Source organism: Aquarana catesbeiana, linkage group LG02, assembly GCF_042186555.1.
Source record: "Aquarana catesbeiana isolate 2022-GZ linkage group LG02, ASM4218655v1, whole genome shotgun sequence".
NCBI lineage: Eukaryota > Metazoa > Chordata > Amphibia > Anura > Ranidae > Aquarana > Aquarana catesbeiana.
The window spans coordinates 308,461,904-308,480,662 of record NC_133325.1 but is presented as its reverse complement, the minus strand read 5'-3'; the positions used below and the strand labels follow the sequence as shown (position 1 = coordinate 308,480,662).

Genomic DNA, 18,759 nt, shown 5'->3' with positions numbered 1-18,759 from the left:
TTTGGCATATATATACAATTGTACAATAGGTACAAATATCCAGGTATGTCACATCAGGCATAATACAGCATAGGTATTTTTCCACTGTTAATACCAACTGTTACTACCAACCTAAAAACGTACATGCATGTATATAGGTACAAAGGCAGAATTCTCAAGACATTCCTGCAGCAAGTGAGGAGAGAATTTAGGAAATTTCTATGGGTAGGCCAAACCCATAGGATAAATCACTTGTTACTGACTGTGACGGGAGGGCTCCTGGAACTCAGAATCCCTTGGAAAGTATGGGATGCCCTTGTTTCAGCTCCCCATACACCTCTTATGTTTTAAGTCACCCTGTGCTATCCTGGCACAGGGTGAGTGAGAAAATGTATCTTGGACTACTTAAAATGGGACAGTAATATTTGTCCACAATATCTCCCAGGATGTATGTAGAGACTATTATTGGTTTGTTTGATTCTGAACTCAACATGTTAATTGAATGAGCTGATCACATTGACCTCCAGGACTGGCTAGGAGACGAACAGTCTACTCATACTATAGTTGTTGATGACTAGGCTGACGAGGGGGTGAGAACACTGTATTGTTAATTGTAATTAGCTCCTGCTATTGTGAAAATGTCCCGTGGTTGTACTTATGATGTATAATGTACTGTGTGAAGCTCGGTGACCACAAGTCTGGGCAAAAGGTCATGTCTCAGTCACCTAGGCTGTATAAAGGATTAGATAATTAACATGAGCTAATTAGGTTAGGTTTTAGTCATCCTGCTGTATATATTTGTGAGAGATCTCAAATAAAAGACTAGTCCATGTTAGCAGTGAAACAAGTGTCGCCTTGTTTTGTGCTTATGAGCGGTTGGAATATCTGATATCTGAGTCCAGACTGGGAGAAAGTGGTATACTGACGGAAGCACTCAAGCGGAGTTTGGGACGTTGCGTGACATTGGTGGCAAGCAGCAGGACGCTTCCTGCAGTCTGGGACATCCAAACTTCCACCTGGATCCAAGGTCCGGATAGCAGGAAAGGAGAGGTACAGATACCAGCCGCCATTGAGGAGGAATTCAGAAGGAGGTTGCGAGAGATGCAGATACAGCACAGAGGACCAGTATCAGAGCAGGCGCTGCTGGGAGGGTGTGATTCTATTCGCTGCAAACTCTCGAAAGAAGCGCTAGCCCGTGAGCAGCGACACCAGGGAAAAGTTCTCCCCTCCATCCAGGAAAGGTACTGGTCGCAGTACGGATTGTGGGTGCGGTTTTTGGGAGAAAAACCGCACAAGGAGCAGACAGCTGAATTAAGCAGGCTGGTCTGGGCAGAGATGAAGCTGGATGAGAGCTACAGAGCCCTCCGGTGGCATGTATCCCAAGCATGTCCTTGGATAGCGGATGACAGCCCAATGGAAGGCTTAAGCTACGGCGGCTTGGGAGTGTTGTATGTGAAGCTGACAGGGGACCCTAACTTTGGGAGTGATTTGGAGTGGCGGGTGGACGAATTCATGGATTTCAGAGAAGGGCTACTGAATATTTCGGAAGTGCACTGGGCACAGGAAGATTTGGAGTTTCTGGCTGTTCATGAATGGGAGCTGGAGATCGCCTACAAACGGCTGCTAGATGTTGCTCAGTGCCAGGGCTGGGCTCCCTTTGCCAGGGACTATCAGGAAATACCAATTGACAACCCTGAAATCCTGGCTGAAGAGTCGGCAATGTGGCAGAGTAATAGTGTGCCTTGCCAACCTGCCCCCACAGCTATGGAGGCGGAGGTCTTATGGCGGATGCAGCAAGTGCTGACTGACCTTGATGATCCTGTTTCTGCATGGGATGATCTTGGATGGAGGATTGTGCCTGTCTAGCAGCATGCCAGAGAATCGGCAGTGGAAAATCTGGAGATTGCCATCCGCAAAGCTGAAGTGCTGACAACAGGGCAGAGCTCTGCTAACCTCTGCCAAGCACTGATAGCATCTTCTGGGTTCCATGGACAGGAGATGGTGAACCTCTATCCCCAGACACCAGTTATAGAGGTAGGGGATTTAATAGACTTTTCTGCTGAGGAAGAACAACCTGATGAGCCTCCAGCAGAAGAGCTGGTATTAGGGCCAAACTTCACTGTGCTCTGCCCAGCACCAACAGCAGTATCTGTGGAGTTACAAGGAACTTCCCCAGTTGAAGCACTGGCAACCGGGCAGAGTGCTACCAACCTCTGCCCAGCACCGGCAACAACTATAGAGTTCCAGGGAGGCGGGGCAGTCGGCCTCCCTCCCCAACAGTTAGCCGGAGCAGATGGTGTGGGGTTTCCAGCAGAAGGGCTGGCAACAGGGCCGAGAACTACTGGACTCTGCCCTCAACTAACAGAGGATGGATTTCCTGTGAAGGTGGATGGGACTTCAGTCTCCACCTGTATACCCCAAGGATGCTGGGCAGTCGGCCCAGATCCCCAACAGCATGACGGAGTGAGCCCAGTCACCCTGTCTTCTCTCCAGCGGCAGAAAAGACTCCAGGGAGAAGGGCCAGTCCAGGCCTCTTCCCAGCGGCAGATATGTTCTCTGAGAGAGGCAGAGGTTGGTTGGGTGAGTAATAATCTGTTTGGAACAATTTGTTTGGGGTACTGTGTGGGTACAGGAATTGGAGGACTGGAACTACTGACTAACTTTGGAGTCAACCCGTCTGGTTTGATTCTGAACTCAACATGTTAATTGAGTGAGCTGATCACATTGGCCTCCAGGACTGGCTAGGAGACGAACAGTCTACTCCTACTATAGTTGATGAATAGGCTGAGGAGGGGGGGAGAACACTGTATTGTTAATTGTAATTAGCTCCTGCTATTGTGAAAATGTCCTGTGGTTGTACTTATGATGTATAATGTACTGTGTGAAGCTCGGTGACCACAAGTCTGGGCAAAAGGTCATGTCTCAGTCACCTAGGCTGTATAGAGAATTCGATAATTAGCTCATGTTAATTAGGTTAGGTTTTAGTCAGTCATCCTGCTGTATATATTTGTGAGAGATCTCAAATAAAAGAATAGTCCATGTTAGCAGTGAAACAAGTGTCGCCTTGTTTTGTGCTTATGAGCGGTTGGAATATCTGATATCTGAGTCCAGACTGGGATGAAGTGGTATACTGACGGAGGCACTCAAGCGGAGTGCAGGACATCGCGTGACACTGACCCTTCCTGAAATTTAGTGGTGGAATAGGTCTCCCAGATGTGATCAACTACCGCAAAGCGACATACATGAATGAAATTTAAGAATGTTGTATGGATAATTGCATTAAACTGTGGGTACAGATGGAACAAGCCTTCATGGACATACCTCTGGGAGGCCTCCTGTAGCTTTTCCAGAATACTCCCAAATCGCTGCTGACCCAGTGATTGGATGTCCAGTGATTGAAAGTCATTTCTTAGATACTACTTATATTCTTAGAGGTCATACTTGGAGACCTTGTTCAAAAGGCATAGAACAGAGTACCCTGAGAGACATGTTCTGGTGATTATTGGTATTAAACTCTGGTAACGTGTGGATTCACATATCCTTGAATACAGGCCAGTGTTAATTCTTCTTTTTTGCAGGCAGCGTTAAACCCTCACTTTTTATGTGCTCAATTTCTGTGTATGACTGAAACTTAAAGAAAAAAACAAAAAATATATAACAGTTTCTATGCAGGAACACATACAGACATTCAGTACCCAGAAAAGAGTAATGAACAGGATAACTAAGCCAGACCCTGGTGAAAAGCAAGGAGTAGGAAAAACCCAGTGTTTTGCAGATGTTAGAACTCCTTTTGTCAAGAACCCCCTACCTAATTTACCATCCAAGAACGTGTTTCCTTTATACAATGGCTGCTACTAGCAGTTACTTCCTCCGGCCAGCCAGTTCTTGTATCCGGGAGTGACATCACTTCTGGTTCCTCCATGCTCCCAAGACTTGCCATCAATGTCTCGAACCATGTGCCAACCAGCTTCTTATGGGCCAGACTGCATGGGGGCGGGATGAAACCTAGTTTGTCTAAGCACAACAAAAATAAAAAGGTTCATGTAATGTGGTACAAATAACGTTTTAGCAAGATTTGATGGGGAAGCTTCAGGAAGCAGCTTTCAAAAGATGGCTTGTTGAAGATTCACAAATAAAATATAAACAAAATGACTTTGATTAGGAAATGAACAAGTGTACCCCAAGTAAGTATGCTAAAGAAAGCAGTGTGCACCCAATTTTAGGACACTGTACACAGATAAAGAAATGGCTATAGATATAGAGATATAGATATCTGTAAATGATACATATATACAGCAAAACCCCTCTATAGCTGGATATACACCATGCAATCTGACTGCCCAGTCTCTGCATAAATCCCCCAACAGGGTCACACTGACTGTGCATAATGTAGAATAACTTATGCAATACTAATGATTCCGAACCAATCAGGCAAGTCAGTGCACTATGTAGTACCCATTGAATCTAAAGGAGACTGTCCAGTCCAATTGTACAGTGTATGGTCAACTTAGTGTTTCTAAAGGCTCATGGATTTTCATGCATGAAAGTAATAGCCCTTCTATGTGTAGCCAGCCCCCTCTTAATACTAATGTGAGCCTGATCTTCCTCCAGCGCTGTGTATGAGAGCCTCGGCTCCCCGGGGACTATCCCTCCTCATTGGCTAAGACAGCAGCAGGCACCATTGGTTCCCCCTGAGCCAATGAGGAGAGACGGGCGGGGCCGAGCTTCAGCTGTGTGTGTTAATGGAAGTGTGAGCCTGCCTGAGTGCCCCCAGAGCAAGCTGCTTGCTCTGGGAGCACTCAGCAGTAGGGTGAGGCCAGGAGTGCCAGTGGGACTCGAAGAGAAGAATTGGGGCTTGCTCTGTGCAAAACCACTGCACAGAGCAGGTAAGTATAACATGTATTTTTATGTAAACAAAATCTGAAGCTTTAATATCACTTCAGTATGGGCACTAGACCAGATCAAAGAAATACTTAAAGTTGCTTTCTTCATTCATACCCTTTTTGGGTATAACATAGTTTATAAATCCAATATTGTTCCTTCTGGACTATAAGCCTAGCCAGGTTTCCCCCTCTTGATGGACATTTGACTTCCTTAATCACAGTGAACCATAATCGTGAGCTGTTGTGATTTGCATTCCAGAAATGGCTACTACTGAGCAGGTAGGGTAACTTGGCTTCTGTGTTCACGTGGGTAGCCGTTTTTCTGTATTCCAAGGTGAAGGAGATCATGGGGTGGCATGCATCCAGCTATGCCAGTAAAATCTAGTAAATCTGCCTCTGTACCATGACAGATGAAGATATCATCTATGTACCTGAGCCATGCAAGGATATGGTCCAGGTACAATGGATGGCCATATATATATCTCATATAAATAAAGTGCTGCACTGCTGTGACATTACCAATGTATACAATGAAAAATGTGTGTGTATATATATATATATATATATATATATATATATATATATATATATATATATATATATATATATATATTCATTCTCTTTCTTAATAAAGACTACTCTTAAAATAATTGTTCAGTGCTATAGTCCAAACTTAATCATTTGGTAAGTGTATATAAAAAGTGTTCAATCGATGAAATATTACACCCGTTGTGTATCCTTTTTAAGTATGAATTCCACCATAAGCGTAACCTTCACCTGTGATATTCTAAATAAAAATCTATTCCCAGTGCTGTAAGTTCTTGCTGCATCTTCCCCAGTGCTCCATCAGAAAGTGAAAATATAGGAGTGGCCCTGTACCTGTTACCTAGACTTACAGTGGATAAAAAAATTCTACAAACCCCTGTTAAAATGTCAGGTTTCTGTGATGTAAAAAAATGAGACAAAGATAAATCATTTCAGAGCTTTTTCCACCTTTTTAATGTGACCTGTAAACTGTAAAACTCAATTGAAAAACAAACGGTAATCTTTTAGGATGCTGGGGTGGAAGTAAAAATTAAAAAAAATAATGTGGTTGCATAAGTGTGCACATCCTCTTATAACTGGGGATGTAGCTGTGTTCAGAATTAAGCAATCACATTCAAACTCATGTTAAATAGGAGTTGGTACACACCTGCCATCATTTAAAGTGCCTTTGATTAACCCCAAATAAAGTTTAGCTGTTCTAGTAGGTCTTTCCTGATATTTTTTGGTTGCATCCTACAGCAAAAGCCATGGCCCGCCGAGAGCTTCAAAAGCATCATAGGGATCTTATTGTTAAAGGGTATCAGTCAGGAGAAGGGTACAAAATAATTTCTAAGGCATTAGCTATATCATGGAACACAGCGAAGACAGTCATCTAGTGGAGAAAATATGGCACAACTGTGACATTACGAAGAACTGGACATCCCTCCAAAATTGATGAAAAGACGAGAAGAAAACTGGTCAGGGAGGCTGCCAAGAGGCCTACAACAACATTAAAAGAGCTGCAGGAATATCTGGCAAGTGCTGGCTGTGTGGTACATGTGACAACAATCTCCCGTATTCTTCATATGTCTGGGTTATGGGGTAGAATGGCAAGACGGAAGCCTTTTCTTACCAAGAAAAACATCCAAGCCGTGCTAAATTTTGCAAAAACACATCTGAAGTCTCCCAAAAGCATATGGGAAAATGTGTTTATGGTCTGATGAAACGAAGGTTAAACTTTTTGGCCATAATTCCAAAAGGCATGTTTGGCACAAAAACATTGCACATCACCAAAAGAACATCATACCCACAGTGAAGCATGGAGGTGGCAGCATCATGCTTTGGGGCTGTTTTTCTTCAGCTGGAACAGGGGTCTTAGTCAAGGTAGAGGGAATTATGAACTGTTCCAAATACCAGTCAATATTGGCACAAAACCTTCAGGCTTCCACTAGAAAGCTGAACATGATGAGGAACTTTCAGTATGACAACGACCAAAGTATACATCTAAATCAACAAAGGAATAGCTTAAGATTAAAGTTTTGGAAAGGACCAGCCCTGAATCCGATGAAAAATCTGGGGGGTGACCTGAAGAGGCCTGTGCACAGGAGATGCCCCCGCAATCTGAAATATTTGGAGTGTTTTTGCAAAGTGTGCCAATATTGCCAAGTCAAGATGTGCCATGCTGATAGACTCATACCCAAAAATAGTGGTGTAATAAAATCAAAAGGTGCTTTAACAAAGTATTAGTTTAAGGGTATGCACACTTATGCAACCATATTTTTTTTTTTTGTTTTCCCTCCACCTAAAAGATTTCAGTTTGTTGTTCAACTGAGTTGTACAGTTTATATGTCACATTAAAGGTGGAAAAAAAATTCTGAAATGATTTATCTTTGTCTTTTTTTTTTCATCACAGAAACCTGACATTTTAACCAGGGTGTATAGACTTTATATCCACTGTATCTTATAGGTCTAGAGACGCCTGTTCCTTGATGTCAGGAGTAGTCAGATGTATAGAATCTCTTAAGGATGGTCACCACTCAGATGCCGTTCAGTATCTCCTCTCTCCTTCAGTTGGTCTCATGGATATCCTCATGGTATTCTCCAAACAGAGCTCCTAATCACAGAAAAACTCCCATAGTGTAGCATGTAAAACCTCAAAAGATTTTATGAAAACAATATATTTTCACATTAGAAACACTTGTAAAATAGCATTCCAATATAGAATCCGGAAAAACGTACTCCTTGTAGCTGATCTGTGACATCACCTTACTCCTCACAAGTATCGTTACTAACCACGTGACTTCATCAGGGGTCCCCAACACAGCCGAGCAGGCAAAGCCCCGCTTAGCCACTTTTTTTTTCATTGTGACAGCTAGTGCGGGGTAGAAGATGCATGTCAAGTCAATGTGCATAACTATTCACCCCCCCCAAGTCAATACTTTGTAGAGCCACCTTTTGCGGCTATCGCAGCTCCAAGTTGCTTTGGAAAAGTCTCTGAGCTTACCACATCTTACCACTGGGATTTTTGCCAATTTCTCCTTGCAAAACTGCTCCAGCTCCTTCAGGTTGGATAGTTTGCGCTTGTGAACAGCAATCTTTGACCACAGATTTTCAATTGGATTGAGGTCTGGACTTTGACTAGGCCATTCCAACACATTTACATGTTTCCCCTTAATCCACTCAAGTGTTGCTTTAGCAGTGTGTTTGGGGTCATTGTCCTGCTGGAAGGTGAACCTCCGTCCTAGCCTCAAATCACAGAGTGGTACAGGTTTTGCTCAAGAATATCCCTGTATTTAGCACCATCCATCTTTCCCTCAACTCTGACCAGTTTCCCAGTCCCGACTGCTGAAAAACATCCCCACAGCATGATGCTGCCACCACCATGTTTGACCATGGGGATGGTGTTCTTTGGGTGATGTGATGGGTTTGCGCCCGACCTAGCGTTTTCTTTGGCCAAAAAGTTAATTTTTAGTCTCGTCGGACCAAAGCACCTTCCTCCATACATTTTGGGAGTCTCCCACATGCCTTTTTGCAAACTCAAAACGTGCCATTTTGTTTTTTGCTGAAAGTAATTGCTTTTTTCTGGCCACTCTTCAAAAAAAACCCAGCTCTATGGAGTGTACGGCTTATTATCGTCCTATGTAAAGATACTCCAGTCTCTGCTGTGAAACTCTGCAGCTCCTCCAGGGTTACCTTAGGTCTCTGTGCTGCCTCTCTAAATAATGCCCTCCTTGCCCGGCCCATGCGTTTTAGTGTGTGGCTGTCTCTTGGCAGGTGTGCTGTTGTGCCATATTCTTTCCCTTTGGTTACGGTAGATAAGATGGTGCTGCTAGGGATCATCAAAGATTTGGATTTTTTTTATAACCTAACCCTGACTTGTACTTCTCAACAACATTGTACCATGTCCACTTGTTTGTAGAGTTCCTTGGTCGTCTTGGCAGTGTTTGGATAGTGGTGCCTCTTGATTAGGTTTTGCAGCCTCGGGGGCCTTTCAAAAAGGTGTGTATATGTAATGACAGATCAGTGACACTTAGATTGCACACAGGTGGACATAATTTCACTATATATGTGACTTCTGAAGGTAATTGTTTGAACCAGAGCTTTTTATGGGCTTCATAACGAAGGGGGTGAATACATACGCACATGCCAATTATCAGTTTTTTATTTCTGAAAAATAGTTTTATGTATGTATTTTTCTAATTTTACTTCACCAACTTAGACTATTGTGTCCTTATCCATCACATATAATTCAGATTAAAAAAAAATTGAACTATAGATTGTAATATAACAAAATAGGTAAAAAGCCAAAGGGGGTGAATACTTTTGCAAGGCACTGTACGGTCTGTTTCAGACTGATTTTTTTTTTTTTTTGGGAAATCCATTTCTTAGCATTCATTGAGGGAAAATAGGCCCTACTCCTCAGTGACTGAGATCATGCTCTTTGTACTGTACGATGCTTTTCCAGAGAACAGAGGTGGGCTATGCAGGGAGTAGGCGGGCGTATACAGGGATGGCCAAAATGTATTTTTGCCAGTGTTCAAATGCTCCTGTAGGTGGCAGTTTAATACAACAGTCTATACATTTGTGTCCTCCAGTGAACCCCAAGAAATTAGTTTTACAGTAAGTACAAAAATCTCATATTTCTAGTGCATTATATGCTTTAGGAACACACATAATGCACTAATGCACTTTTTCCTTGTTTTGTTATTGTGCTTTCCCATTCTTTGTGTTGGACAGATTAAGATTATGAGAAAGTTTAGGAGTGCAGGTCGTTAATCCACAGTAGCATATAAAACAGCACTTTATAAACAGCAGCATTTTTATGACATTTCTCTCTGATGCCCTTGCCAATCATATGACTGTAAAAGGGCATCAGACACTGATCAGATAGTAGCTTCAGTAACACTTCTTTATAATAATTTCAGCACTGGTGTTATTTATTTGTCTCCAATTATGTGTGTTTTGACAAAAAATGTAATTATAGCTGTTGAAGTGCAGGTAGTTATTACGGGTACATTGTGCAGCCAGATATTAGAGACCAAGATAGTACTTTACAAAAGGCAGTTAATGGTACATGGAATAATATATGGAAACTGAATAACTAATGCAGTCTTAAATGTTTGGGGAAAGCATGATGCACATAAAATGATTAAATCATTATTTAATCCTCAGATGACTTGAAGACTCAGCACCATTTTGCAATGCAGGAGGACATCTGGGACTGTGATTGGGAACATTTTGAGACGCTATATAAAAAATGGTCAGAAATCTGTGATAATTTTAACATGTAAGTCAAATGTACAAATTTTTCTACTTTCTCAGATTTTGATCTCATGAAAGAAAATATGCTTTCAGTTCAGTTTGATAAGTGTGTGTTTGTTTCTTTATAATTTATCTCTACATAAGATTGATATTCAGTTTTAGGGTGCCAAGTGATTTCTTTACATCTTTTGGAAAAATCCAGTGGTGAGATTTGTCCTAAAAGTTTGTGTGTATCCTAAGAGACCATTCAGAGATGTCACTTGTATAGCAGCATTTGGCTTTGTAGTTGTGCCCAGCTAGGTAAAAACAGGTATTGTGGTGGGAATATATAATTGCACAAGTAGCTAAGAGAAACCAGTGTGTATTTTAGCTTGCCAGTAAAAACCAGTTGGTGCAGTTGGCCTTTCACCAAGTGCTTTATATTTGAAAGCATTTACTATTTGCAGACGCTAATGTGAACCTGTCATACAAAAATACCTGTATACAAGGTTGAGTCTTCTGCATATCCAACATAAGTTATTACCTAAGGAAGCCAGGGGCACATACAGCCGACTGTCAGTAACTTACCCCTCTGTTTTAAAAAAGTGTTCTAGGTTGTTGCCTAACATGCCAGGGTACAGGCAAGCTTTGTTTTCTTTGCTGCATGTTTTTGTTGATGGGCTAGTGTACCGTCTGCTTCCCACACTCTGGGTCAGTACACCTAGAACAAAACTGTTGTCAGAGTAGAAACATGTCAAGCCTTTAAAATTGCAGGCACCCTGAAATGACAAAAAAAGGTGCCTGAAAATGTCCATAGGTGGGGCTTTAAAAGCCTGCTCATCAATTTAGAGTTAACAATGAATGGTGGACCTAGAATTATTGCTCTCACTCTGACATTCCCAACAACACCTAACGTGTGGTGCCATTGCTGTTTACATGCACATATGCACCCTATGTGGGCACTTACGCGTGCATAGGGAGACATGGTTCCTTTTATTTTTTTTTCCATTTTATTATTGCATTTTTGTTAAAACTATTTTTCATCTGTTATTGCTATCACAAGGTGAATAACAAACCCCTATGTTATAGCTTTGGCCGGTGACCTGTGGTGTGTTTTTTATATATATATATATATATATATATATATATATATATATATATATATATATAATATACATACACATCAGGTTTCTTTTAGATCCCCTAATGTCTCCCCTGACCTCCACTTCAGCTGATCAAGCACTGTAAAAGTGAATTGGCTGGCTATACAGATGGCTGTATCACTTTAAGTCAATAGCAGGGAGCTGGCTGAGAGAAAAAACTACCAAGCTCATGGAGGCTGCTGCTGCAGTTGTGAGCTTGTTTTTACCGCTTTCAATCTAACTGTAATTCACACTCTCTTCCTTTTAACTCTAATTGCATTACAATTTTGTGTCTACTCTAGTATCTTTCCTGCCAAACTGTTCGCACCATGCCTTTTGAGTATGGGGTTGGGGGGGTTTGGTCTGTGCTGCACAACTGCTCCAGTTTTGACAAATTCCCTCCACTGTTTACATTTCATACTCCTGACCACTGCACTCTAAGTACATTACTCCTGTAATTCGTCTTTAAGGTATGCTGTGTAGAAGAGACAACGTAGAAGTGTTCAATTATATTACAATTAGTGTGCTAAGGTTTGTACATGTCTTACACGTCTGCTTGTGGCACAAATGAAGCATATTTTGTAGGTAAAAAGACTGTAGCACGTTTTAGGCCCCTTTAACACTGACAGACTGCCCAGGTCTGCCTGTCAGTTTTTGAGACTATCCATTGCTCTGAAGCAGCAGCCGCAGACACCCACCAGCATGTGTCCGCTGACACCCGCCGACATCCGACCAGTCCGCTAAAAACAAACAGATGGGGATCGATTCCCTATCCATCTCATGGATCGGATGACAGTCCGTAGAGGACACCAGGTTGTGTCTGTGTCTGCATCATAGGAGCAGACACGGACCTGTCTTCTGCCTGCTCAGTGGGGATCAACAGAGATGTCCCCTGCTGAACGGATGGATCCGCTAGCGGACTCAGCCAGTGTGCAAGGGGTCTAAAAATGATGCTTTACATTTGTTTTATTTGTGTAAAATATTATTTACCAAAAAGACGCACTTAAAGCGGAGTTCCACACAAAAATGGAACTTCCGCTTTTCGGAACCCTCCCCCCCCTCCAGTGTCACATTTGGCACCTTTCAGGGGGGAGGGGGGTGCAGATACCTGTCTAAGACAGGTATTTGCACGCTTCACTTCCTGATTCCCTCACCAAGGATGGCGGCGGCAGCTGCCGAGAACCGAGCGGGTTCTCGGCGTCCCCTGCCGACATCGCTGGACCCTGGGACAGGTAAGTGGCCATGTATTAAAAGTTAGCAGCTGCAGTATTTGTAGCTGCTGGCTCTTAATATTTTTTTTTTTTTTTGGCGGTGTGGGTGAACCCCCGCTTTAATCAGGGTGCACCTTGATGCTCAGATTTTACTGCTGGTTGGGCTTTCTAACGCTTATGGCACGTACACACAAGTGGAATGACAGAAAAAGTCAGACGGAAGCTTTTCATTGTCTATTCGATCGTGTGTATGCTTCATCTGACTTTTTTTTTTTTTTTTAAATTCTGACGGACCTAGAAATGGAACATGTTCTAAATATTTCCGACGGAACCAATTCCTATCGGGAAACCCGCTCATCTGTATGCTATTCTGACGGACCAAAAATGACGCATGCTCTGAAGCAAGTACGAGACGGAAGCTATTGGCTACTGGTTATTGCACTTCCTTTTTCTAGTCCCCTCGTATGCGTTGTATGTCACTGCGTTCTGGATGGTCGAACTTTGGTGTGACCATGTGTAGGCAAGTCCGCTTGAGCGGAGTTCTGTCAGAGAAACCTTCGAAGTTTATTCCGACGGCAAAACCAGTCGTGTGTACAGGGCATTAGATTGCATTCAGAAGTACCTGACTGACAAGGTAAACTAGTCATGAAAGAAATTCGGGTGGGAATTTTTGAAAGTGTTGACATGCAAATAAAAAAAAAAAAAAACAGAGAATGCACAATCATAAACTCGGTCATACACTGGGACTCTATTTGTTTCTATATTTATCCATCGCTATCTCTTCATGCAAGCCTTGCTAAAGCCTCTCTTAGTCCTTATTGATGTTGTTACTTGTTTGGGAGTGGTAACAACCATAGGAGACCTACTCTGCTTGAGCACTTGCTCACTTTTTTAAAGGGATTCAAAAGGTAAATGGTTAAATCTATGGGTAAACCAGAAATCCCATTTAAAAAGCAAAAGCAACTGGAGTTTCATAAAGACAGGTGGAGAGCTTTTCCTATGTGTTCTCTTCCACAGTCATCAGTTACTGGGGTGGTTTTCTGGAACTTTTTCACTCTGGACAATGCCTAAACAAAGATGAAATAGCCTTATGGGGAGAATAGGAGATCAGAGCTTTGCCAGAGGGAGTACTGAAATGTCTGAGAAGTAATGCATTGTGTAAGTGTTCATGGTAGGCAATACTTGTCATCATTCTGTGCATGTATCCTAAAAGATTTGTTGTGTCTCCATAGGCCCAAAGCAGTGTTTGAGGTAGATACAGACTTACAGAAAAATGTCCTTTCAGAAGTAAAAGCTGAGCTTATTTGGCCTTCCATAATCAGCTCATCCCGTCATATGCACTTTCCTCTGACCAACACCAACAGCTCATCAGTAAGTATAACAATTCATCTTTTGTTTCTTGCATAATATAGCACTATTTGTTTCATAGGTTTGTATAATCATTAAAGTAGACTTCAACCCTAACTGGATGACATACGTTTGATAACATGCTGTGTATAATAAAGTGCCCCCTTTTTTTAAAATAAAATACTTGTTTTTTTTTGTGTTTTTTTTTTTTTTTTTTTTATGTTGCATCTCGGTGCTGCTGATCTTCTGCAGCCACTTTCTGCATGCATATCTTCCAGTGATGGCTCTGTGGCATTTTTCATGGTGGCTCTCCTGATATTGACAGTAGTGGACCATGTCTGTGTAATTTGTGTTGCAATGGCCATTTTTAGTTTCAATCAGGAGCCTGTGTGACAGTATTATAATGTAATTATAAGCTTGTTTGAGATTTTAGTGATATGGTGTACATCTACTTTAAAGTGCATCTCATTCAGAAGAATTTACATATTCTTAATAAGAAGTAAAAACTTTAGAACAAACTATCTCATTGTAGCTGCTTGCACTATGAGGTAGTTCTTCCTCAAAAATTAGATTGTGTCTGAAGTCAGTTTCTAACAGCTTAGAGACATGTGTACTGGGAAAGTGCCAAGGTTCCCGAGGTATTCAAAATATGTAAATACATTTAGTGTGCATAGCCTAGGTACAGGTTTTCTTTTAAAGGGAATATATGAGTTACCCAGCCCCTGGTATATTTATATTGACAAGATTGCACATAATTCTACAGAATTGTTTGGTCTGTTAACCAATAAATATGGTTTTGCAACAGGAAGAAGAATTTGCATTAGAAAACCCTGCAGATGTCCCTGTGTATGTCCAAATTCTTCCTCTGGCTTTCTATTCCAACAGTTCTGTGGTGCTAGACAGATTGATAGGAAGGTAAGTTTGTACATGTAGCCTTCCCTTTTTTGGGGTGGACTGACTCACAAGCCCTTTTCCTTTTTTTCCCAAATCATCTACATGGTTCAGTGTTGGAGTGATCAAAGACCCATTTCACCTCACTTTACACTATAGCAAATAGGCCCTATGAAACCAAATACATGTAGCTTTTTATGATAGGCTCTATGACCTTCACAGGCCTTTACACATTTTTAGTTTTATTTTTTTTAATATTTTTTTAATACGTTACATGGAACTGTTCATGTAAAAATTACATTGTCATTGTGAAAATACTGTGGGTGAAAAACATGAGGAAAGTGTAACATGGGGAAAGTTTCTAAATGATTGAAAACTTTATGTAAATTGTGTCTGTAGCTACTTCCTCAATCCTTTTTTTGTCTTTCAGGTTCAATATTAGCAAGTCAATAAATATAGACTTAAAGACACTTGAATTTAAAGTGTTCCGAAATAACGTAAGTTTGCAGTGATATGCTGCTAGGGGTGTGAATGTATTCTGCTTATGTAATTCTGGTTAATGTAAAAAATATTTCATAGATGTATTTCTACACCTATGAGTTTTGTAACCAGAATTGCTGCACATCATGTTTGTACATTTGTGTGATTTGATTCTTAAAGTGATTGTAAACCTTATTTTTTGTTTTTAAAAACGGCAAACGTCATAATTTCCTGCTCTTTGCAGGTTTCCCACCCGCGCTCCTGGCTCCTCCCCGCCCCTGAGTTCCCCCATTCCAAGCCGATTGCTATGGGGGACTTGTGCGGGCTTGATCTTGAGCCCCGCTGTGTCTATCCATAAACACACACAGTGCGGCTTGGCCCTGTCCTCATTCTCTCCTCACAGGCTCTTGCAGCTGTCCCCATGTTTAGTGAGCGCCACAGCTCTTGGGCACAGTGCTGGATCGAGATTGGGCTCAGGTAAGTATTTAGAGGGGCTGGGGAGGTGTACACAGAAGGTTTTTTACCCTAATGCAGAGACTGCATTAAGGTAAAAAAAACTGTCTTTAGAACCACATAAAGAAGAGCCTAGCATTGTAATAGTATTTTTTGTGCCGCGTGCCAGGACAGAAATATGGAAGCTGCCACTGCTTGCAGTACTTGTTTTTGAAGTTGCATGCTCCAGAGCTGACATCTTCATCCTTCACTATCTTGAGTCGCTGACATGGATAACCACACAGAACAGAGGTTCTTACTGTAGTTGCTGCAAGTTTGTGATTCAGCTAGTGAAGCAAGAATGAGAATCGCAGCTCCAGAGTTTGCATCTTCAAAAACTAGTTGGCTTGCATATTTCTGTCCTGACTGGTTTCCTTTAAGTGGGAAATCATTGTTTCAATCATTTATACAATGTTGCATCCCTAAAATTGACCCTACTCGTTTTAAAGCATGATTGTTCACAGGGCTCAAATACCCTGTACTGGTAACACGTAGAATAGCCAGACCACAACTTAAACACACATCCACAGTTTGGGTCTCCCAGATGTCTGATATGCCTTACCCAAACACTTCTCAAAACACTTTTGCACTTTGAGCAATGCTGTTGATTTGAGTAATGTTTGTTTGCAGCAATGTTTCCATCTGCTGTAGAGCTGGGCCACTGCTTTGCATGATCTGTGGTCCACCCCCCCTATGTATTGCCAGCACAGAGTTGTTTAACCTTTGCTGCAGCACTTAGCCTATATTTATTACTGTATATGCAGTCTGGCTGTAGTGATAAGTAACAAGGGTTCAAATGGTCTTTAAACTTTTGAAAGTAAACCTCCTGCCTAAAAGCACAAGAAGCCTGCTAATACCTTTTTAATTCCCATAAAGCCTATATTGTGCTAGTCGCTGATTTTATTTTTATAAATCTTACTGGAGCCTGGGTCCCTTTTTAACAACTGCACAACGCCAGCTGCCATTCCACTGATTGTGGATGCTTCCTCTCCTTGTACAGGGGGGAATTACAGTTGGTGGAACGCAAAATAAAAGTGAAACTAAGTCAAAGACAAGTACAGAATGGCATTTCTGACTAGTAAAAGTGAAATTGAGTATGGCTTGCTTCAAGCTATATTTCTTTGTTCTATGGGACTGTGAGTTCACTGCTTATACCCAGTTGGTTTGTAGTTTGGTTTGTTAAAATATTGTAACATTCATTATAACCACTGTAAAAACCTGCTTAAAATAGAACTATAGGCAAAACTTTTTTTGTCATTTTGGGTAGAGCAAGGGAGGGTTATAACCCCTGTCAGATTTTTTTTTTTCACCCTCTGTGTCCCATTGCAGAGATTTTCCTTCACTTCCTGTTCCATAGCCAAACAGGAAGTGAGAGGAAATGCCAAATTGAGGGAATTCCTTGGGGGCCCCTACATTACCGTAATTAGAGTCCCCATTGGAAGATTTCCCCTCCATTACTTTTCTGGGAATAACCCAAAATTTGGGATTTTCTTTACCATTATCACTGAAATTGAAAGTAAAACCGGGGAAAAGTCTTCCTAACGGGGGGCACAGATGGCAATAAAAGCTGACAATCCTTCTAATCCTCCTCTGCTCTATCCAAAATGTAAAAAAAGTTTTGTCTTTAGTTATACTTTAATTGAGTTGTGTATGGATCTCTTAAACCAAATTATATTGTACAATTCTGCAAATTTTTAGCATGATAGATGGTCAGAAATTATGGGGTCTATTCAACAACAAATATACTTTTTTTAAAATCTTGCAAATAGGATTTTTTAACAGTGGCACTCATATTTACTGTATCTTGAAAAAAAAACAGCAAAATCTATTTACAGATACCAATGTTAAAGCCTTTTTCTTACTTAAAGTGGACCTTCATTCATTTTTTTCATCTTTCCATCTTTTAAATCTTCTGCCCTTGTTTTAACTTTGCATAGTAAAACTTTTTTTTTCTGCCAGTAAATACAGCCCACTTCCTTTTTCTTGTCTGGTCATTAGCCTAGGCTTATGACATCATGCACAGCTCGCACTCTCTTGTGAGTGTGTGCCTGGAAGGGAGGGGGGGATGAGTCATAGGAGGGCCAATGAGAGCTTGCAGAGATGGCGATGTGTGTCTGTGTAAATCCAGGAAGTGAACAGGCGGCAGCTTTAGCTGCCCACAGTTAAAATGACTGCAGCCAGACAGTGGAGCTAGATTTCTGCAGCATATTTAGCAAGTACGGAATCACAGTATATATAAAATAATATGCAAAGTGGTTGGAGGATTCAGAATGCCAAAAATGTTTTTATTACAAATTATGTGAGCAGACTGCAGTTCATTTTTAAACCCAAGAACAGAAATGTAATTTTTTGCAGCTTACCAGTCCTTGGATATGATGGCTGCATTTGTTTTCTTGTTTTTTCAGGGTTTTTTTTCCCCATTTTATTTCACCTGCCAGTCTTAAGCAGGCTTTACACTGATCAAAATGTAGCTGGTTCTGCAGTGTGTGGTCGTCCCCACTCAAAAGAAGTTGATCATTTGACCTTTGTTGAAGGGATGTGCTGGAAAACTGTTGATCAGTGGCTGCAGCTGTTATCAGTGTTTTCCTCCATCCATCTCATGTGCATACATGAAGGAAAAAAAAATACAAAATGAACAGACTATGGCCAGCTCTCGGATGACCATACTTCATTATCCTTCTGTATCGGAACCACAGAACCACCCTCACATTATTCATGTTACAATTCTGTAGTAGTATTTAGAGCTAACTCTAATGATGTAACTAATAGCCCAAGCAGAGAGCACAAAGTTTTCAGCTTTGGCTTAAATAAAGTGGTACTTTGAGAGTGACATGCTTGTGTTATTGTGCAGGTGCAGCCTGTGCAGAGCAGCCAAGCTTTTGTGGAGGGGCAATCCCGCCAGTCAGTTCTTAACCTCATTTTAAAGCCCGGGGAGAAAAAAAGTGTTCAAGTCAGATTCACTCCAGTGATCAACAAAACTGTATCCTCCTTGCTTATAGTAAGGTAAGTGTACACAATGCTTTTGGCAGAAAGGAGCACAGGTACAATTGACTTCAAAATGGCAACGGC

The 18,759-nt window shown here is 41.4% G+C and overlaps 1 protein-coding gene across 2 annotated transcripts in view; it reads left to right on the top strand.

The window, feature by feature from the left end:
* Window positions 1-18,759, top strand: part of TMEM131 (transmembrane protein 131) — a 317,376-nt gene that overhangs the window by 228,251 nt on the left and 70,366 nt on the right. For both annotated transcript variants that reach the window (XM_073614647.1, XM_073614646.1), the window contains exons 22-26: window positions 10,059-10,173; window positions 13,713-13,851; window positions 14,633-14,742; window positions 15,149-15,215; window positions 18,542-18,693. In XM_073614647.1, the coding sequence (XP_073470748.1) occupies window positions 10,059-10,173; window positions 13,713-13,851; window positions 14,633-14,742; window positions 15,149-15,215; window positions 18,542-18,693 (583 nt within the window). The remainder of the gene's footprint in view (window positions 1-10,058; window positions 10,174-13,712; window positions 13,852-14,632; window positions 14,743-15,148; window positions 15,216-18,541; window positions 18,694-18,759) is intronic.